The sequence below is a fragment of the Nycticebus coucang genome, chromosome 24, assembly GCF_027406575.1.
Source record: "Nycticebus coucang isolate mNycCou1 chromosome 24, mNycCou1.pri, whole genome shotgun sequence".
Classification (NCBI taxonomy): Eukaryota; Metazoa; Chordata; class Mammalia; order Primates; family Lorisidae; genus Nycticebus; species Nycticebus coucang.
The window spans coordinates 28,978,670-29,000,813 of NC_069803.1; the positions used below are offsets into that span (position 1 = coordinate 28,978,670).

General features: G+C 54.0%; 1 protein-coding gene across 1 annotated transcript in view; it reads right to left on the reverse strand.

The window, feature by feature from the left end:
* Positions 1-22,144, reverse strand: part of XKR6 (XK related 6) — a 205,414-nt gene that overhangs the window by 20,080 nt on the left and 163,190 nt on the right. The window contains exon 2 of the mRNA XM_053578447.1: positions 1,966-2,162. Within this exon, the coding sequence (XP_053434422.1) occupies positions 1,966-2,162 (197 nt within the window). The remainder of the gene's footprint in view (positions 1-1,965; positions 2,163-22,144) is intronic.

Sequence of the window (22,144 nt, forward strand, 5' to 3'; positions counted from 1 at the left end):
CAGGTCTTTCCTCCCAGGTCCTGTGAGGCAGGGGCTCCCATGGCTCCACTGCCCACGCAGATGCCCTGGTTCCTGGGGTGCCCTGAAGATAGGACGTACACAGGGCTCTTCATGTTCCCAAGTCCTTCCCACTGCCAGTGACAGAGCACACGTGTGTGTGCACGTGCACATACCCAAGAAGGAAGGGGCCAGATGGGCTGCCAGTCCTGCCCTTCTTGGGCGTTTCCTGCTTGGCTTCCGGATGCTCCCGCTGGAGTGAGATACGGAGCTGGCTCCTTCCAGCTCTTTCTCAAGCCCTGGTTGGACTGTGGCTCCAAGCGGCTGGATCCTCCCTGGGCTGCCTGGGGCTCTTCTTAGCAGTGAGGACTGTAGATACCCAAGAGTGGATGTCACCCAACTGCTGAAAGTCCCCACGTCTCTCCTGCTTCTGTGACAGCATAGAGGCTGAGGCTGCTTCCCAGGGCAGCTCATGCTTCCTGAAGGCCTGCTGAGCAGTGGAACTGAGGCTCCAGGCCTCTGCACAGAGCAAGGCACAGGCCCAGCTTCCCCTGTTTTAGTTCAAGTGCCCCACTGCCCCTCTCCCCACTCCTCTGTGGGACCAGCAGGACTGGCCCCCTTTTCTGCTGGGTGCTTCCAGTGAGGGTGCCCCTCACCTGACAGCTGAGTTCCCACTGGACAGGTGAGCCTGCCCACAGCACAGCTCTGGACACCGCCATGGAGCTTGACAGCCTAAGCGACTCTATCAGTGGCCTTCAAAGCTTAAATTCCCTTTTTGCCTAAGCTCAGTTACAAAGAGCCAGCTGACTTGGAAACACTAAGGAGATGGCATCACTCAGAGAAAGGCCAGAGCTCAGCTGCCCTTGCCCAGCCAAGACGGCCAGGGGGCCCACTGGAGAACGCGTGTGGCACTGAGGGCTACTGGGGTGCAGAGAGGGTCCAAGAGGCCACCCAGGAGAACCAAGAGGCCCCCTAGCCAGGAAGATGAGGGCACGGATGGCAGCCCTCCAGCCTCACTGCCTTGATACCCAGGCTTCACATGGTTACCAAGCCCACAGTCAGAGACCTCTGGGCTGAGCCCCTTCAATAGCTTCTCCACTTGACTGTCCGTAGTAATAGAAACTCACTGCCTCCCCCAGATAGTAGGTTCATAGCTCTGCGAAGTATTTCTCACCTGTTGAATGGACAACCTCTCCCTGTGGCTCCCTCCCCTCTGTGACAAGTCGTCTTCCCATGACACCCCTGCAAATGTCTCCCCACCTGTCGCTGTGTCCATCCGTGCCCTCCTCTCCCTGGTCCTTCCCGGCCGGGGCCCCAGCAGAGTCAGCCTGTTTTACAGACAGGACTCTCTGCCTGAGCTCCAGCACGAGGGTGGTGTTAAGCCAGAGTGCCACCGCTTCAAATGCGTGAACCCCTGCGGCTGCCATGTGACTGCTCTCTCTAGACAGTGGTCCCCGTCCCGCAGACGTGCCCCCCAGGCTCAGGCCGCGTCAGTGCCTGCCTGGGGGACGCAGGGCCCCGGCTCTGCTCTGCTCACATGAACAAACTGGTCTCGGGGAGGCGGAGCAGGTCGCGCACGGGTTTCGGGAAATGTCTGCGCCGCTGTCGCGTGTGGTGTGGGCCTCGAGGCACCGTGGGGGCGCCGTGGGGCCGACGTAGGGGCGACGTGGGGCCATCGTGGGGTCGCTGCGGGGCCAACGTGGGGGCATCGCTGGGGCGCCGTGGGGCTGACGTGGGACCTACGTGGGGCGACGTGGGGGCGTCGGGGGGGGCGCCGTGGGAGTGTCATGGGGGCGACGTGGGGTTGCCGTGGGGCTGACGTGGGGCCGACGTGGGGGCGTCGCGGGGCGCCGTGGGGCTGACGTGGAACTGACGTGGGGCAGACGTGGGGGCATCCCGCGCGCTCAGGGTCAGGACAGCGAAGCCCGCGGCCGGTGGCGCCCCACGGGGGTGGGACGGGGCACTCACAGGGCAGCGTCTCGGCGCTGTTCCTCTGGATCATGATGCAGAGCTGTAGCACCAGTTGGGGCGCGCTCTCCAGGAAGGTCTCGAGGAGGCGCAGCATGTTGACGTCTGCGTATTCGTACATCATGGCCCAGTAGAAGCGCCGCTGGTGTTCCTTCTGACGCTGGCTCTGAATCCCCAGATACATAGTGCGGATATACCTGCCGAGAGAGACGGCAGAGCTCAGTGAGCGAGGGACAGGGCTGCAGGAGGTCCCCTGCTGTCCCCCTAAAACCAAGAGCTGCGTGGCCAGCAGCCACCACCTGCATGCTGAAGTTCCCACAGGACGGGGGGCGGGGTAGCTCTGGGACCTCCCTCCTCCCCCAGGCCACGGTGCCAAGGCCTGGGGGTGGGGATCTGACCCCACCTCGTGGGACCCTAAGTCCCCGAGTCCTCGCCTTCTGGCCTCTGTTCATCTGTAACAGGAGAGGGGCTGGATTGTCCCCCGGAGCCAGCCAGATGAACATTTCAGCGAGCCCAGAGGGCAAGTGAGCTCTCTCGGGTCCCAGGGGGAACAGTCCAGCAGTGCTGTCACCTCTACTGCTCCAGAGAAGGAAGGGAAGGGAATTGACATTTGTGAAGCTCCTACTAAGAGCCACTCACTGTCTGGCCATGTAGGTGATGAGTAGATAGGTATGACCTTCACGTGTGACATACAGGGACAGTGGGAGCTTGGGAAGGCCACCTCGCTGCACAGGCTTAATGGTGGGAGGTGGGGCAGGGGGCCCAGGGCCTGCAGTAGAGCCTCTGCTCGGGCATGGCACAGGACACAGGTGCAAACCTGTGGATCTCGCCCAGGACCTGTCGGGGAGCAGCAGGGCAGGGGCAAGGATCCAGGTGGAGAGTCCGGGCTCTCAGCCGAACAGGCCTGGCTGGACTCACCACTTGCCAAGTGAGGGACCTTGATGCCTTATTCTAACCCAATGTCCTGTGCTCTCCTTTGTGTGTGAAAAGAATACTCGCTGCCCTGGCTGGGTGGGGAGATTCCTGAAATGATACATGCCCACAGGTTGGGTACTCACCATGTGTCCATATAATATTCCCAGCCTCATTTTTACCAGAACTTTCTGGAGCAATGTCTCCAAGCCACAGGCAAGAGGAGTTAAGATACCTAAACTCAGTTGGGTGCTCTGAGGCATGGCCCAGCTAGAAAAGAGTCAGAAAGGATGGCTTTGTGGGTCTTTCAGGTTCAAGAACAGGAACCACCAACCAGATAATACAGCCAGCCGGAAAGAGCCACATGTGTGTCCCCAAATGTCCTGTGGGATGAATGTTTTAGGACATGTCACTGTTCCTCCTAAAACATCACGCCTGAGTAGTAAAGATAAGAGTGGAAAGAGAGAGAGGAAATACAGGGAAGAGGGGGAGACAGAGAGGGGCAGATAAAGAAGGGCAGAGGGGGGCTCAGCTCCCGTAGGTAAGTGAGTAGGGCGCCAGCCACATACACCGAAGCTGGTGGGTTTGAGCCCAGCCCGGGGCCAGCTAAACAACAATGACGACTGCAACCAAAAAATAGCCGGGCATTGTGGCAGGTGCCTGTAGTCCCAGCTACTCGGGAGGCTGAGGCAAGAGAATCGCCAAAGCCCAAGAGTTGGAGGTTGCTGTGAGCTGCGACGGCACAGCACTCTAGAGGGCGACAGAGTGAGACTCTGTCTCAAAAAAAGGGGAGGGGAGAGAAAGGAAGAGAGGAAAAGAGAGAGAAAAAAGAGAGGGAGAGACAGAGAAGGAGAGAGGGGGGGAAAAGAAAGGAAAGTAAGAAAGAGAGGAAGGGTGAGAGAGGGAAGAGAGACAGGAGAGCAAGGCAAGGAGAGAGGGAGAGAGAAGGGGGAGGAAGAGAGGAAGAGAGGGAGGGAACAGGAAAAAGAGAGGGAGGAAGACGGAGGAGAAGAGAAAAGGAGGAAGGAGAGAGGGAGAGAGGAAGACACAGAGGGCAGAGAGAGAGAGACGCAGAGAGAGAAGTGGGCGGGAGCTGCAGGAGAGGAAGGTGAGAGAAGTAGTATCAAATTTGGGGCCTGAAAGGAAAGACCTCTGGGAAGAAGAGGTGACAGCAACAGTGACCGTGGGTGAGGGGCCCTGTGAGCAGACATTGTCATCAGCGGTTTGAGCAAGGCTGGGTGGTGGTCAGACCCAGAATGAAAGGTGGATAGAAGGGCCCAATTGATAGGATGTGACAGCGGCTGGGGAAGGCAGAGCGTCGGGGGACAAGGGTGTGCTGGCTGAGGGATCCAGAAGAGCTGTGCACCTGGCGGATCAGAGCTAGTACCTGTGTTCCCAAACTCGGTTCTCCCCACATACAGCACCTGCAGCACACAATACCACAGGGACCAGACCACAAATCTACGTTCTCAGGGGTACACTTAGACCACAAACCCTGCCTCCTCTAGCCTCACGAGTGGCCTGGCTGCTAGAGGAATGATTATATGGGCAGAGCTAAGCCTATCCGTCTGGGTCTTAGGTTGGTAATGCCAGCACTTAGGTTGACCTAGGTCTGCCCTAGCAGGGTGGAAGGAGCAGGGTTCTACCCCTCTACCCTCCATTTTCCCCAACCCCCAAGCTCCTCTGCCCACCAAGACCAGGGCAAAGGAAGACAGTGTGCCCAGAATCCAGGGGAAGCCAGCCTACAATCTCTTTCATGAGCATGTCCCAGGTGTGGGAAAAGCCCAGGTGGAAGTGGGCAAAGTCAGCCTCTCATTCCCGAGATGATTAACAAACAGCCACTGGGGCCTGGAGTGCGTCAGGGTCGCATCAGAACCAAGTCTGGATAGCATGTCTTTGGGTCACCAGTGCGCACAGTGTCCTCACCCTGCAGGAGCCAAGTCAGAGTCCAGTTCAGGGCTCCTGATCTCCAGGCCTCAAAGCAAACACTTACACCCTTCCTACCCCCTTCTGCCTCCTGCAACTTCCCCTCCCATCCTAAAGTCCTTGGGCCCCCAACTGACAACTGAGTGGTTCTGGTTTGGAATATAATCAGGTCTGGATGCTGACCCAGTCCAACCCGAACTCTACAGGTGAGGACCTTAGTGTTAGAGCATGAGCGGACGCCTGCCTCGGCCACTCAGTGACTGTGGGACAGAGCTGGTGCTAGGACTGGGGCCTCTGCCCCGCCCTTGTTCATTGCCATCACTTGCACTAAGCCCTGCCCTGCGCGGGAGGATCGGGCAGCTCTGGCCAACACGCTGACGCTGCCGTCCTCAGGATCTGGGTTTCCTCTTTCCTCCTCCCGACTCCCCTTGGCATCTGCAAGGGAACAAGCAGCACCTGTGCTCTAAGCAGCTGGGCGGGGCCGCTTCCCCCCTAAGGTTTCTGTTTTCCGCATGTGAAGTCCACAGTTCATCTGGGCGACTCTGAGGGCACCCTGCCAGCTGCCCTTTGCTGCCGGGCCTCCAGCCCCTCTGTAGAGACAGACTCTGGCCGCGGCCACACGGTGGCGCCAGACCCTAAGCGTCCCCGGAGGCTGCTCGCGCAGTGATCTCAAGCCTGCGGGCCTAAGCCCTCCCGGGCGACGGTGCACGATGCCCCGGGAGTTGCCCAGTTCCGAGGGAAAGGGAGGGGACACAGGCTGGCAACCCTGGCTGCCTTTCTTCCACAGCTCCACCTTCTCCCCACCCTGGCAAGTTCCCAAAAGCTCACTGCCCCTACGAAGGTGGCTCAGGAGGGGAGACACCTAAGCCTCTCTTCCTGGGTTTGCTTCCACAGCGTGTGTCACCTCCTGTGGAGCCAGCTCTTCCTCGGGAGCAGAAGATCACAAAATGCACGAGGCCACGTGTTCTCACGGGGCAGGGACTCAAGAAAGCTGGGCTGGGTCCGTGGCCTGCCTGACTGCATGGCCTTGGCAAGTCACCTCCCAAGGCTGGGCCCTTGCTATTCACACGTCCCGGGGTGGGGGGAGTGAGCAGGACACCAACATCTTATAATTTCATCCTTCTTTGAATGAATGGTTTCACAGAGCACAAAGGAGGGCCTGGCACTATCATGGCTAACAATGCCAATGTCTGTGTGGCGCTCGCGTGTGCCAGGCCATGCTCTGAGCGTTCCGCACATATTAACTCATTTAATCCTCACCACAAACCTAGCAGCAGGTGCACGAACAGCCTTCCTTCACAGACGGCAAACAGAGGGACCAAGGGAGGCCTGTCCCTCACTTGCCCCAGCTACATAAGGAACCAAGCAGCCTGGCATCAGGGCCAAAGCTCTCCTGTCCCCTCGCCGTTTGTCCCCCTACCTCTGAACTTAGTCTAACTTGCGCAGCAACGAAAAGCACAGTCTGCCTCCAAATAAATACCTGGGCTCCCTTCCAGCTCTGCCCATGGCTGTTACATGCTCTAACCTCTCTGGGCCTTAGCTTCCTTATCTATAAAATGCCAAGTCCAGAGCAGGGCCCAGGACACACTGGATGGAGGAATGCACCTGTGCTTCTGCAGAGGGTCACAGAGCGCTCCAATAAGATAATTCCTGTGAGGACAAGCAGGGGGCAACAAGTCCCTGCACAGACGGCATCTGTCACTGCTCCCCGTCCTGCTGTCCTCCATCCTGCTGAAGTCCTCCCATCCTATCTCTTCCCCTTACTTTGTAAGCCATGGAACTTTGTCCCAGCCTCCGGGAGTCATCCCTAGTCCTTTGGGAATATTTCCATTTTTATATCAGCATTTGGAGGGAAACAGAAAAAAAGTCATCTTTTTTATGTTAGCTCATCTGAGGTTCAGGGAGGCTAAGTGACTTCCCCAAAGCCACACAGGCAGCCCTGGTTCAGGCAAATCAGGGAAGGTCTTGCCCAAACTATGCTGCTCCACTGGGAGTTCACTGTGACTCTGTCCAAGACTGGCTGGGGTAGAAAATAAGTGATTTCTGCAAGAGGCAGGAGGCTGAACAGGTTTGCCTGTCTAGACCTACATTTCCCAGCTGCTGCTTATAACACGTGCATAAACAGTATGTTGAAATCTCTTCTGTGGAGAACAACCCACACTCAAATAGGGATGAGTCCAGGTTTGCTGGGGCCTGAAACTTATAGAACTCCTCTTAAAAAAAATAGTTCTATCAAACTCTTAGAGTAGAAACAACCCCAACTCTACACATTCTTTTTCCATGAAATAAAAAGAAAGGGATGCTTTCCCCTTCATTTTATGAGGCCAGTGTTACTCTGATACTAAAGCCAGATAAACATGGTAGAAAAAAATAAAACTATAATTTCCATCATAAGCATAAATGTAAAACCCCTCAACAAAATATTAGCAAATCAAATCCAGTAATAGAAAGAATGACATGCCAGCACTAACTAGGGTTTATCTTGGAAAAATTAATCAATGTAATCTATGACATTAATAATCGATGTCACATTGATGGATACAGGAAAAAGAATGAATGAATTTGGCATCTATTCATGACAAAAAAAAACTCAGAAAACTAGAAATTGATGAGAACTTTCTAACCTGATGTAAATTAAGAACAATCATGAAATCCTACAGTTAATATCATACTTAATGATAAAAGGCTGAATGCTTTTGTCTAAAGATCATGAACAAGGCAATGATGTTTCCTCTCACCACCTGTATTCAACATCATCATACTAAAAATCTCAGTTAATGCAATAAATCCAGAAAAAGAAATAAATACCAAAAGTAAATCTACATTGCGAATGAAGACGTAAACCTGTCCCTATTTGCAAATGACATGATTGCCTAGATTGAAAATCCTAAGGAATCCACAAAAAATCTCATAGAGCTATTTAGTAAATTTTGCCCAGTCTCACAATTTAGGGTCAGCATATAAAAATTGATTGCATTTCTACAAGCTTTAATGAGTTGTAAATTAAAATTTTTTAATGTGTATCATTTAAATTAATTCCAAAAAGTACAATTCTTAGATATAAATCTCATGACCCTCTAAGAGACAAAGCAAACCCCTGCAGAGGCTGAGTTCTATAGAAGAGATCCCTCACTTTAGCTCTTCATGGGCACCTGAAGATGCTTATCCTGGGAGGAGAACTGACAAAAACCTCACAATGTAGCTCCTGCCCTCCTCACAGGGCTCCCAAGCTCTTGCCAGCCACTGTCTTCCCACCCCCAGGGTGCCTGTCTTGGTCGGCAGCAGTGTGTGTACCCAGGACACAGGGAAGTTGTACACAGTAAGCGAGGTCTGCACCTTGAGATATCACAGGCTTCCTCTTTGTAATAAGCCAGTTAGCCTATAGCCAGCAAACTGATTTGCCCCTCAGCTGGTTGGTGGCCCAGACTCCCTGAGTCTTTCCACTAGAAATCTATTGCAAGGGCACCCTCTTCCCTTGGGCTAGTCCATGCTGTCAGCACTCAGCTGTCCGTCTGGATCCTAGACCACTGGCTCTGTAGGAATGGAAGGCCATGGCTGAGGCCAAGCAGGACACAGGTGTGGTCCCCACTGCCACAATGACTGGGTCTCTCAACACGCAGGGAGGAGGTGAGGGGGCACAGTTACTCCCAGGAGTGACTCAGTGGGTAACGGTCTGAGGAGGGGCCCTTTATCCCTGCCTCACGACATGGGGGCCCCTCCAGGGCCTGTCAACAGACTCCTTCTCCCTCTCCTGCCTTCCCTCCTGGCCCACAGCCTCCCCCTGGTTCAGCAGCCCTTCTCCAGCCCCTCCTCACTCCACCTCTCCCAGGCAGGCCTCAGCCCTGTCTGCCAGGTTCCTGGTTGGGGGCAGGAACAGGGAGATAGTGTGGCAACTCCAACTCAAAGGGAAGCTTCCAGCAGTCACAGGTCAGGAGCACTTATCAAGAGCCCATGTGAGGCCTCTGGCCTCACTCACATCAGCTCTGTGAGTGGCACCAGGACCCCTTCGGGGATGTGGAACTGGCATTTGCTGACCTGGGTACTCAGCTGTTGGTGAAGATCTGTTACCCTGTGGGACCCTAATCTCCAAGGACAGGCCCCAGCCTACACCAAAATTAAACTCACAGAGGACCTGAAAGATACCTGCTCACTGGCCCAGGTGGCAAGGCCACTTCAGCCCAGCCTCCTGGCCTCACAGCCCCCAGTCTGTGACCATGTGGCCTGGTTGCCTCCAAAGGGGTTGAGCACAGAGGTGGCTAGAGTGGGAGTGGGCAGGCCTGCTCTGGCTTCCTGTGCACCAGGCAGTGACTAATGGCCTGAGACCACCAGCCAGCAGGCTGTGGAAGGCAGTGACTGCAACCTGCCCCCAGCCCGGCTCTTCAAGGGGGATCTAAGGCCCAAGGCCACAGCAGCTGGAAGGCTCTGATGGCCTCCAGGGCTGCCTCTGCCACCTGCAGCCAGGTCTGTGGGGCCACTCTGACCCCTTCATGACCAACTGTTCAAGCTCTTTCTAGAAAGAACTGGAAAGCCTCAAAGGCAGAGCACACCTTTTCTCTGAAGCTAATAATAATACAGTCACCCACCTGAAGGGCTCTTTGATGTTTTAAAAACGCCTCTGTACTTTTGTCACATTTGCAGACATGTAACCATGTCTTGAAGGCCACCAGTGCCTTTATCCTTATCTCGGGTAGATGCGGGGTAGACACTCTGTCTCTCAGACACACACACACACACACACACACACACACACCTGCACCCACACACAGCCTCCCCCACGAACACACTCCACACAATCATACCACACACAGATGCCTACGCACCTGCACACACATTATGCACACATTTTGCACACAGGCTGCTCCACATGACACACATCCACCCACAGGGTCACACTCCTTGTAGACACACTGTGTCGCACAGAGCACATGCACACACGAACTACCAAATATGTGTGCACGCCACACACATCCTAGCCCCCACCTGCAGACCATGCACCTACGGCCAGCCCAGCCTGCTGGGGGAACTTCCTGTGTGTGCCTCCCTCTGTCCCCAGTGCTGCCTGCTCCCAGACATTTGCTGTCCCCATATACTCTGCAGGGAGGTTGGAAAGAAACAGGGAAAACAGCCAACCCCCTCATCCAGCCCCGGGGTCCCCTTCTCAGCAGCTGTGGACCACCTCTGAGAGAAGGCAGAGAGGCTCAAATTACTAGTCAAACGGGAAGCGAGTGGATCTGGGGGGTTCCAAATTTGATGACACACTGCCTGTTAACAAGGACAAGCTGAGCCAGCTGCCACCAAAGCACCCAAGAGCTCACTGATTGCCCAATTTCCCCAATCTGGTTGCACGACTCCCCTGTCCCTCACCCTGTGCTCAGCCTACTGGGGAGGGCTGACCCGTCCATGGTAGCAGCAAAGGCGTCCAGACCTCGTGAGAGCTTCATCCTCATTTGATGCGTTCTCTAAGCGTTTCCTTCCTGTGTGTTCTGTCCATGTGTGACCACGTCCCAGATCTGGCCTTTCTGGGGCTCAGCCAGGGAGCGCCACGCTGGGCGATGGTGGGTAGGCTCAGAGGCTGCCGTTCTGAAAAGCTCTTCTCCCACCTGCCTGACACTGACCCTCTGCCCAGGTCAGCGCTCTGGTGGCTGCTCCCTGGGGCCTAGCTCAGCAGCGAGCCGCAGGATAAAGCGCAGGTCCTTCTGGCTCCTCCACACCATTTGCAGATCTCGGGGTGCTGGCACCTGAGCTGTGCCCAGCAGGACAGGGCTGAGCTCTACAGAGGAAGCCCGCGCATGCCTCCCAGACAGACTGGCAGTTACTGTCGTTATCAGTTCCATTTTACAGATGATGAAATCAAGGCTAACCCAGATTTAGCAACTTGGGAGGGTCCCATGGCCTCTGCACTCACGGGACCAGTCTCCTGTGGTTGACACGACCTGCCTTCCCTGCCTCTCTCTCGGGGGCCACAGGTGATGGCCCTTCATCCCCAGACCTTCCAGGTGCCTCTCTCTGTCTTTGCTCCTGTTCCCTCTGCCTGGAAACTCATCCCTGAGCAGGGCCAAGCTGTGCTCCACATGCCTCCTCCCTGCCCAGGTTAAAGGATTTCCTTCCCTTGTCCACTTCTTAAGGGTCCCCATTTATTGGGGTCTTCTGATGTGCCAGGCACCACGTCAGCACTCTGCACACAGGAACTTGTTTAACCCTCCTGAAAACCATATGGTCGTCTGCAGAGAAAGGCTCCCTCGGGAGTAAGAGGTGCTCAAGGACGTCACTGCTGGGATTCATGCCCAGGTGCTTCTAACTTCTGACGCGGGGACATGACGTTCTCCTGTCCTCCTCTCATCCCTCCTCCCTTGCCAAGTGCCTCCTCATTTACTCCTGCTGACAACCCTAGGAGTTAATCTATTAGCCCCATTTTATGGATGAGGAAACTGAGGCTTAGAGGGGTAAAGGGTGTGCCTGCACTAGAAATGCAGATTTAAGCCTCTCTCTGCTTGGCTGTGGTTCATGCCCCTGTTTCCAAGCTGTGGAGACCTCTCTCCTGCGCCATCAGAGTTCCCCTTACACCCGCTCTGTGCCGGGGGAATGCAGATGTGCCTCTCCGATCAGATTTTAATCCTGCCATGGGGGACAGCCACTCAGAGGGTGCTAAAGCAAATCTGGCCCTTGCCCAGATGGAGAGCTGGTGTTTGTCCAAGAGCTCCTATGACTCTAACTTCAAATACACGAGATAGGTAGGCAGCCAGGGTATGAGCTAAATGAAAGCAGGAAGGCTTGGGGTTGAACACAAAGAGGGCTTACGCCAGTGTGGCAGGCTAGTGCCACAATGAGATGGGTTTCCCACTGCTCCCTGGATGGATGAAGAAGACAGAAACAAACTATTGGGGCCATCAAATACAGCTCAGAGAGATAGGGTAATCTCCCCATCTTGAAAGAGCGTCTCAGCTCTTGAAGGGCAGTGCACAAGTCCCACCTTCAGACTCTGCCAAAACCACCCTAAATGCAAAATGCAGCGTCTGCGTGGCTCAGGGGCCACCAAGCCTGCACAGCTGGGAAGAGTGCTCCACTGTGGCCCTGGCAGTGGCCACAGCCTCTACTTCACAGGCTCTCAGCATGAACATGGATTCCAGAACCTTCCACAGCCTGGCTGGCCCTGGAAAACCCCTGCGCTCCTCCCCTCCCCCCGAAGCACACGCATCCTCCAGCTGTGATGCCTTCAGCGCTGAGGAAAGGTGGAAGGCCCGGCTGCTGCTCGGCCCCAGAGCACAGCGCACTAAGTTGGGGCTATTTTTAGTCTTCTCTCCAGCTTGCCTGACATCAGCTGAGCCAGGGTGGCGGGCTCAGGGTGCACATCTGAGGCCTGAAATGGCATTGCTCTCCAGGGGCCCGGAGGAAATGGCAGGGGAGGCGCCTGCGGCAGGTCGCCAAATAGTCTTGAAGAAGTAGGAGCAAGATCACGGGTGGCCCAAGCCCTGGCCTGTGACTGGACCTCCCAGGGCCCAGCTCCCAAACATAGCCTCACTTCCCACCAGCACAGTAGGAAAGATCAACATGCCCTTCACGTGTGGACGCCCAGTCGTCCTGGCACCATTTGATGAAAAGACTATTTATCTCCACTGAATGGTCTGGACACTCATGTCAAATATCAATTGCCCACACATGTCAGAATTTCTTTCTGGACAATTCTGCTCCATCGATCTATATATCTAATGTCACTACCACAACGTCTTGAAAGCTTTATTATAGTTTTGAAAACGAGAAGTATAACTTCTCCAACTTTGTTAATCTTTCCTCAGATTCTCCCTCTGCCTTTGTAAGGCAATATTTATCGAGTGAAGACTCTATGTCAGACACAGGTCTCAGTGTGCCACGGGTATTAGCTCATTTAACAGGACCAGTGAGGTATATTCTATCACAGTCCCATTTTACAGATGGAGAAACTGAGGCCTGAGGAAGTTATTTGCCTAAAGTTACATAAGCAGCAGACAGCAGAGCTGGGGGGGGGGTGAACCCAAGCCATGTGATTCTGATTTTGTCTGACAGACACCTATAGAGAGGCTGGAAACATGGGAATAAAGCTGGTCTGGGTCTCTTCCTTTGCAGAAGAAATGGGGTGCAGAGAATCTTATCCAAGGTACATCGTAATGGAGGTAGGACCAATGGTCTGCTCTGCCCATATGGGACACTTCCTCTTTCCAGGCAGCCCTGGGTGTTTATTTCAATGCAATATTGCCTTGTAAGGTCCATCACGGCATACCATGCTGGGGTGGCTGATGGTCCTCCCACGCCAGGCTGACCCAGAGAAGCAGTGGGGCTCCTGACTCCTAACCCACCCACTCCAGCACCTCCTCCCTGGTCGTCTCAAGGTTCCCAAGCAAACTCCCCCTTGCTGCTTCTGCTCATGCCCCAGGGACTCCTCGGATGTCCTTCCCCTCCAGCTAATTAACTCCCCATGTCACTCACACCCCAGTCTGAGCATCACTTCTGAGAAGTCATTCCAAGGGCCTCCTGCCACCTCCAAGCCCCTAGGCCTAGTCCATACTCCCCTCTGTTCCTGTCCTCACTCACACCTGTTACGGGGCACCTGTCCCATTATGACTTGGAGGTTTTTGTTCTTTGTTTTGCTTTTCTGTATTTCCTTCTGTCTCCATCACAGGACCACGCACTCTTGATAAGCAGAGACTCGCTCACGTGGGGCCTGACTCACAGCTGACGCCAGTTAATTTCTGTGAGTGAATGAATGAATGAACGAATCAGCGAGTGAATGAATGAATGAATGAATGAGTGAGTGTGGTGACTCCATTGCAGTGCACTATGAGGCCGCAGTCGGTCCCCAGGGAAGGTCCTAGAAAGTCAGCCCACAGACCAAGTTCAGCTTTCAAGGCATCACCGCTGCTTAGACCTGCTCAACTGGGTGCAGAGTCCCCACTGGTACAGTTCAGCCAGGTCCCCACCCCAAGATGCCCCAATGGCCCACCTGGAGCCCACCTCCCCACCCCGGGTCCTTCCCGCTTCCTGTGCAGTCAGGACTTAGACTCCTCAAATCCCTCTGTCACAGAGGAGAGGAGTACATCAAGCTCATTCACCCTGATAGTGGCTTAAGGTATTATCCCTCCACACAGGACAGAGAAACACTAAAACAAGAGCAAAGGTGGTGGCTGGCAATGGCATTTCAGACCCCTCCCCCTGCTATGCTCTAAAACAAGTAGGGGTATCCAACACCACCCCACAGCTGGGTGACTTGGTCCGGGATCCCATCAGTTCTCCACAACTTCTCCCTTCATAACCCCCAAGAATACAGTTCATCCCATCTACAGGGAAGTCACTCCCAGAAATGGAGTCTGCCACAGGGGAAGTATGCCCAAACCTTTCCCCCAAACACATTTGTATGCTGAAACCCTGACCCTTAGCACCTCAGAATGTGACTATATTTGGAGACAGAGTCTTTAAAAAGGTAATTAGGGTAAAATGCAGTCATGCAGTTGGGCTCTAAGCCAACAAAAGAAGAGATTAGGACACAGACACAGACCAAAGTACAACCACACGTGGACACAAGAAGGCAACTGTTACGGGCTGAATTGTGTCCCCCCGACCCTGCCAAAATCCATATGCTGATGCTCTAACCCCAGCATGGCTATGTGAAAATAAGGCCTTTAATGGGGTGATGAAGGTTAAATAAAGTTACAGCGTGAGGGTCCGCACATGACAGAATTCTCTCTTTCTCCATATGCAGGCACCAAGGAAAGGCCATGTGAGGACACAGTCAGAAGGCGGCTGTCTGCAAGCCAGCAGGGGAGCCCTCACCAGAAACCAACCCTGCCAGCACCATGATCTTGAACTTCTAGCCTCCAGAACAGTGAGAAAACAAATTTCTATTTAAGTCACCCAGTCTGTGGTATTTTGCCACGGCAATCAGAGCACACTAGTCAAGTCTCGGGGCCATCCAAGAAGAGAGGGAGCCTCCAATTATTCAGGCATCAGATAGTCACTGCACACATGCCAAGCCTGTGGTGGTGTGGCCAGGAGCAGGTGTACTGCAGTGTCAGCTAAGGGGGTCCAAATTCAGGGTGCCAATCCCCTTCCTACCGTTAGAACATTACTTCTTAGACATAAACCAAACAAGATCACCCCCTCCATCTCACTTTGCACAGAATGTCGGGAAGCTAGAGAGGATGCGCAGCAGGAGCCTGACCCACTGCCCTCACAGATGAAGACTACTGAGGCCGGAGAGAAATGAGGCTGGCTATGTCCCAGAGAAATCTGGCTCTGTGGCCTGATTGCTCCTTCCCTGTGCTGGCCTCCCTCACAGCCTTCCCTCACAGGCCCTCTTCCAGGCCAAGTACCGGAGGCGGGGAGGAGGCGGAAAGGGTAGCAGGGGCCACTCTGTCCCTCTCACAGTTTTCTAGGCTGACCCTTACTCTGACCTGGGGACTCAGGGGACTTCCTCACTCCACCTATTTCTCTGCTTCCTACCTTCCTTCCTCCTACTTTCTGCCACCTGAGAGGCACTGGTGGGCACTATCCTGCCTCGGGACCCATCTTCTCTGCCAGCTTCTTGGATGCCAGCTCAGCGCCTCCAGCAAAGCTGGGGCTGCCCCTGCCCCAGACGCCTCTAGAAGTTCCCCAAGAAAGCCAAGAAGCTCCCCCGAGGCTGGAGAGAGCAAAAGCCAATTGTCAGCAGGGAGGGACAGCACTTCCTGCCCAGGCCAGCCGAGGAGCGAGCCCACCAGCTGGCTCCATAAACTGAGTCTACCGCCACTCGTGGAAGCTTCCAAGAATATGAGCGTTACCATCGCCTTTCCAGGAGAAACAGCAGATGCCAAAGAAAGGGAAGCATTGAGCGAGCGGCTACAAAGAGCCAGAGCCAACGAATAGCAAGACAGCTGGCTGCCCCCTTGGCACCTCCATAGTGGCCGGTGGGGAGAGAGGACTGGACTAGAACTTGGGGCTGACCTGCCTTCAGCTTCTCAGATTCAGGCAAGAACTTTCTCATCGACTTCTGCGTCCACATTGGCAAGATGGACCCACATTCCCTTCTTCAGGCCCCCACTGACCTTGAAGCCCAGGGTGTGCCCCTCTGCCCCATTTCCTGGGCAGTGACAAGCTCCCATTGACTGGGAGATGAAGAGCCACCATCTCCCAGGAGACATGGTATGGCCACCAACAGGAAGGAAATTGAGAGGGGTCTGTAGAACAGATGGAGACATCGCCTTTCAGGAGCTGCCAGCATGCTGCTCTGCTGCCCAGTCTCACTCAGCATGACGTGACCTAATCCCTCCTGGCCACCCAGTGCCACTGTGCTGGGAGGATGGCATTTGCCTACCCCGGGACAGGCCTCTGGCTCCCTCCTCAGAACAAGCCAAACCAGGGAATCCACTCACATATGGTTGGTTTTGGTCCAAGGACTTGAACTAAACCACATTAGGAGCCAGCAAGTGTACCTAACCCAAAGACGATTCAGTTATTTTTTTTTTTTAATTGAACCAAAGAGTTTAAAAAACAACCTAGTGAACTATAGTTAGATTTGTAATTAAACTCCGACATTTTCTAGATCTACTGAACTGAAAGGAAAAGAAGAAAACCATGTGGTTTGGGGTATGGGTTGGCCTAGTTTTGTGCTGTGTAACCTTGGGTGAGTCCCTTTCCCTCTCTGGTCTGCAGCTTCCCTCATTTGTCTCAGGCTAAAGACTGTAAATAGCTCTCACCATCCTTTATCTAATCCCTGAAGTCTCAAAATAGTCTCTGAATGGAATCTAAAAGCCCTTCCATGAAGTTCAAGTTCCCACTTGGATAATGACCAAACCAAGTTGTCTGGAAAAGGAACGTTCTGTGTGCCATCTGTGAGGCCCGAATGCTGGGACCGAGGGGCTGCCACCTCTCTGGAGCTGGCACTAATGTAATTATGAGATTAGGATGCAAATCCTGGTTTTTACTGTGCTTCATTTGGTTAAATCAGAAGTGACAATGGACTGCCTGGGGGGGGTGCTGCATTCTCCCAGGAGAGCTCACGTCCATTTATTCCAGGCAGGGAGCGTTCCCAGAGCTAGATGTCTCCTGGCAAGATGAGCCGTTTAGGAGGCTGTTGTCACTTGGGGCACAGTGTGCCAGCATCCACCAGGGTGGAAGGCAGAGAGGAGCAGGGGGTGGAAACGCTTATGACGCCACCTAGGCCAACATCCTCCTTTCGCAGATGAGGAAACAGGCCAGGAGCCTGGGCTCAGCCTGGGTCACCAGTGCGGGTGGGCAGGGCCTACTTGCACCTGCCTTTCTCATCTTTAAAATGGAGCCACTCACACCTCCTTTTCAGCCCTCCAGAGGAGTGATGAACTTATCCTTCAACGAGAAAGTGCAACTTAAATTCCAAGAGCCTCTGAGAGAGGAAGCAGGACAGGAGTGCCAGGAGCCAGCGCTACCATCGCGACTGTCACCAGCCCTGAGGAGCAGCAGCAAGGCACTGCCACTGTGGGGAGTGGTCTCATCTTTCATGCTAAAGCTACGTCTGCATCTCCACGGGAAAGCGGTAAGCCTGAGGACGGGGCCCAGCCTGCCTCACTGGGGCGCAGACTTCACCAAGCCCAGGGCTGCAGACACTGTGGGTCTGAACCACCTCTCCTGGGTCACGCTGGTGTCGGCTAGCTTCATGGGTCTCTGGACATAATTTCGATAGAGAGAGCGGTCGTTCATGTAGCTTTCCCTGAACCCCTCAGATGGCAGACGCCTCCTCCTGGTCACAAGGTCTCTCCGGGGGCCCCTCACCCACTCTATTATGAGGCCTATCTTGGAGACCACAGAAATGGAGGAGGAACTGGGTCCCCTCTGCTTCCCACCCAGAGAGGGACACTGGCTTTCTGTGATCCTGGAGGGGGCAGAGGAGCAATCGGCGGGTGTTACAGGGATATAGGTTTTGCTCAGCGTCTTACCCCACAGACAGTGGCTTAAGTAATGGGCATTTATTTCCCACAATTCTGCAGTCTGGAAAGTCCAAGGTCAAGTCACTGACAGATCTGGTTCCTGGTGAGGGTCCTCTTCCTACTCACAGGTGGCCACGTGCTTGCTGTGTCCTCATATGGGGGAGAGAGGACAAACTGCACGGTGTCTCCTCCTCTTCTCACAAGGACACAATCACTAGGGCTCCACCCTCACGACCTCACTTAAACCCATCCCTTCCCGGAAGCCCTGCCTCCTAATACCATCCCACTGGGCTTGGGGCTTCAACACATGGATTTCAGGGGCCACAAACATTCAGTCCACAACATCCAGGATCAAAATCGACAGGAGAGATGCAGGGATGACCATCTACGGAACAGACACGTCCCTGGGCTCTTTCCTCGTTGTTCCCTTGGCCGTGGCTCTCTGGGAAGAACCTGAGGATGGGTGGGGAGTGCTTCTCAATGGTTTCTTCCAAACCCGAGTGTCTGCAACCAGGGCTGGAGCTGTGCAGAATCTAAGATGTCACTTGCTCTTAGGGGCCACCCCGGGCTGGCACAGCCCGAAGGTGACAACATCCTTGAAATTCACACCTGGCACCTGCCCATGGCTCCATCTTCAGTCTGCCCTGCCCAGCTCGCTTCCAATCAGGGAAGCTTGCAGATTTCTTTTCCCCAGTGGCCAGGTTCAGGTACAGCAGCTGGGTGTGGGTACAGTCTGTTCCAGGGAACAGGCCTTCAGGCCTGTTAACCCACAAACCTCCGGCATCCCAGGGGCAAGGCCCTTGGCAGACTCCGCCCCATGTTGGGGGTGGGAGGCAAGGTGCATGAGCTCCCAAAGGCAGAGGGAACATGATTAAAGCAAGAGCAGAGGCCCTTCCTTTCATCAGGGAACACTCCTGCACCTCTGCGAGAGAAGAGGAAAGTGAAAACTCATCGACTCTCTCCCTGGTTCGGCCCATCTGCCACTCCTGCATGTCACCTTATTTTATCCCAAATGCAGCTCAGCCACAGAGGTGTCACAATTCATAGACAAGGATAGGCTCAGAGACAACGGACCTGCCCAAGTCACAGAGGACCAGAACCTCTGGTCTGACACCAAAGCCTGACAGAGCCCAGCTCCCCTCTCCCCTGTACCCACTCATCCCTTCACCCCACAACATGGACTGGTTGAGGGCCTGCCACTTGGCTAGAATGACTTGAGCAGCCGGGGAGAGAGCTTTGTGTTCCAGTGGGAGCCGGAAAATCAAAAGTCAACAAAGAAACAAGTAAGCAGATAGTAAGAGCTTTCAAGAAAAGGCAAGGTGGGAGGGGGGGAGCCTGGGTTGCACCGACTGGCCTCAGACCTAGATGGGAAGAACCAGCCACCAAGCTCTGGGTAAGAGGCCGGGGCAGAGGAGCTGGGAGCACAGGAAGGTGCAGAGAGCACTGACCAGAAGACAGAGGCGAGGGCTGTGAGCTGACCAAGCCCAGCAGAAGAAGTTGGGATTTTTCTAAGTACAAAGGGAAACCACTGATAACATTTTAACAGGGAAGCAGCAAGATCCAATTTGCCAATTAGGAAGATCACTCTGGCTTGGGCATGTGGACCAGCCCAACGCTGGAGGCCGCATGGCAGCAATTGCCTATTGGCAACCTTCCAGGCAAGAGGAGGTGGCAGCTTGAGTGACAGTTGGAGCTGTGAGTCCAGAGACGTCACCGGTGCAGACTGCCTTGTGGACGGAACTCAGCCATGATTTCCCAAGAGGCCATCAGTCAGGGTAGGCTCTCTGAAACCCAGAGACTAGACAGACAGCACAGCGCCTGTTTGATGAATGAATGAAATTCCAAAGAGGAATCCAAGAATGTCCCTTTGGGCAGAGCCTCTGTCTTGTGGTCCTGTGAAGGTGGGCCACAAAGTTGGGATTTTTCTAAGTATAAAGGGAAGGCGCTGATGAAATGTCAGGCGCAACTGTGGGGGTCTGAGAGGGAGGGAGCTGCAAGTGGTGGGTTGGACAAATTTCAGGTTTGCTCCTTCTAGTTTTTTAATGTGGGGCCTTGACCTCTTCATTTGCCCACAATTCCCCTGTTCTTATGCCAGGTGGGAGTGATCCTGCCTTCCTGGGGGACCGTTGCCAGAAGGGAGGCTGGAGAATGTGGCTGGTCCTTCAACCACACTGAGGGCCCCAGGAACGATTATTTCTCTGAGAATAAAGTGGGGGGATTTAGCATTCATCCAACACAAATACCAGGCTAATTATACACCACCTTTCTCAGAGTAAAAGCTATCCCCTTTATTCAGGGGGAGGCAGTAAGCTCCTTCTCCACTTAAAATGCCGATCTGACTGTGCCCTGTTCTTTGAAGTACAATGAAGAAAGTCTTGGCCTAATTGTGACTTTCAGTAGGGGTGCGAGGGTAGGAGGAGGTGGCCCCTCCTGACAGCACAGAGGCGACTTGTTTTCAATCTTTTTTAAGAAGTAAGAAAATGTAAACTACAAGTAGGCTAAAATGCTTTTTGCCCAAGCATAGTATTATCATACAATAGAGGGGTTATTAAGTAGCATAATACAACTCTGTCTGTAACCAGCTTTGGTTGATATAATTGTGCCCCATTGTTGGGCCCCAGGACTGAGAGTCAGGCTGTAGGGAACCCCAAGAGGGAAGTCCCCAGGTGCCCTGAGAAGTGGGATTTGGCTTCTTTCTTCCCAGAGCTGTGGCCCAGAGAGGACTTTCTCTAGAAGGCACAAGTGCACTTTTGTTTATCATATCTTACATCTTTTGAAACTTGGAAGGGGGATTTGGTTCAAGGTCTCTTACCTCCTCTGTTCCATTTTTAGGATGATATTCTGGTTCATCTGTTTTCAAAGCTGGGTAGGATCTCAGTTTTGGCCTCTGTACCAATGAATTTCTTTCGAAGTACTGTCTGTCCTTTGATCCTCTTTGCCCATCCCCTTCACCGGCTCCCACCCTGGGCCCTACAGTCAATAGACTGAACACCCAGCACAGCCATGAGACGGACACGTCCTGCTCCTGCTCTGCTCAGCAGAGTCCTTGACAAAGGCCACAGTCCTGACAGAGGACCTTACTGCCCCCAAACTTCCTCACCTCTCCCCCAGCTCACATGGCCCCAGCACAGAGACAGCTCATAGCTGTACATGGTCTGCTCAGCCTCTGGCCCTTTGCAAAAGCTTATCACTCAGCCAGCAATGCTCTTCCCAGAGATGCACACAGCTCCCCCCTTCATGTCTCTGTTCAAATGTCACCATATCATAAGGCCTCTCCTGACCACCAGAGCCCTCCCTGCAAGCTCTTCCTCCCTTGAATGCTGTGTCTGTGTCCACAGCCATTTTTTTTTACCATCGATACTCTGAGGCTCTGCTTTACTTAGTAACTTTCTGATGGTCTGCCCTGGCTGGGTTTTTATTCAGTGTGAATCTACGGTGCCTAAAACAAGGCCTGACACAAAGCAGTCACTGAATGAATGAAGTGAACACAGCATGAACTTGGGGCTTGGTCCTGGATCCAAATCCCAACTCACAGCCATGTGCCACTATAATCTACTTCCCCATCCTGAGCCTTCATTTCCAGGTCTCTAAAATGGGCATGATCCCTACCTCAGAGGGTGGTGGTGAGGACCATGTGTAAACTGTCCAATATGGTGACACGGTGAGTGGCACAGGTTGCAGGGTCAATAGATAAAAACATTTGACCATCTCTGGCTACTGCCCCACCCCCAAAGTCCGGGGGCTGCAGGAGTGCTGGTGTGACAGCAGCATGAGCCAAGGGGACCTCAGTGGAGCATCGCTAGCCACTGGGGACTGGAAGCCACAACCAGCCCCTCAGGCCTAGGCTACCAACCCAGGCCACCACTCAGGATCTTGTGCCACCCAACCAGTCACCCTTGGGCAGTGGCTGCCTGTAGCCTATCAGGTATCCCCGGTAAACACCTTGCTTAGACAGTGGTTATGGGAGAAATGAATGGTTAATTCTATAAACCCAACACCTCCCTGAAGCTTCTAGGATACCTGTTGCCTCAGCTCTCCAAGAGGGAAGCAGATTGAACCCCTTAGCAGCTGCCCTGCTGACTCGGAGCCGCCCTCAGGGCTAGAGCTCAGACCTGGAAGCTTACAACTGCTACCCAGTGATGATGCTCAGTGGCCCAACCCCAGATTCCCTGCATTCAAGGCCTAAGAAAAGCCTCGACATTCCCCACTTCACAAGTGGAGCCCAGTTCACCTGCAGGGTGTTGGGGACACAGACCACGGTCATATTGATCAGTGGAAATGGCACCTCAACTTTCACAGGGCATCTGAGCAAAATATTGGTCTCAAAATTAAAAACGATACCCTAAAAATTGCCCCCAGAAGCCTCCCAATGACCACCTGCCGGTCTCAGCCTCTCCTGGCAGAGTCACAAGGCCCACTAGGTCCTGCCTGCC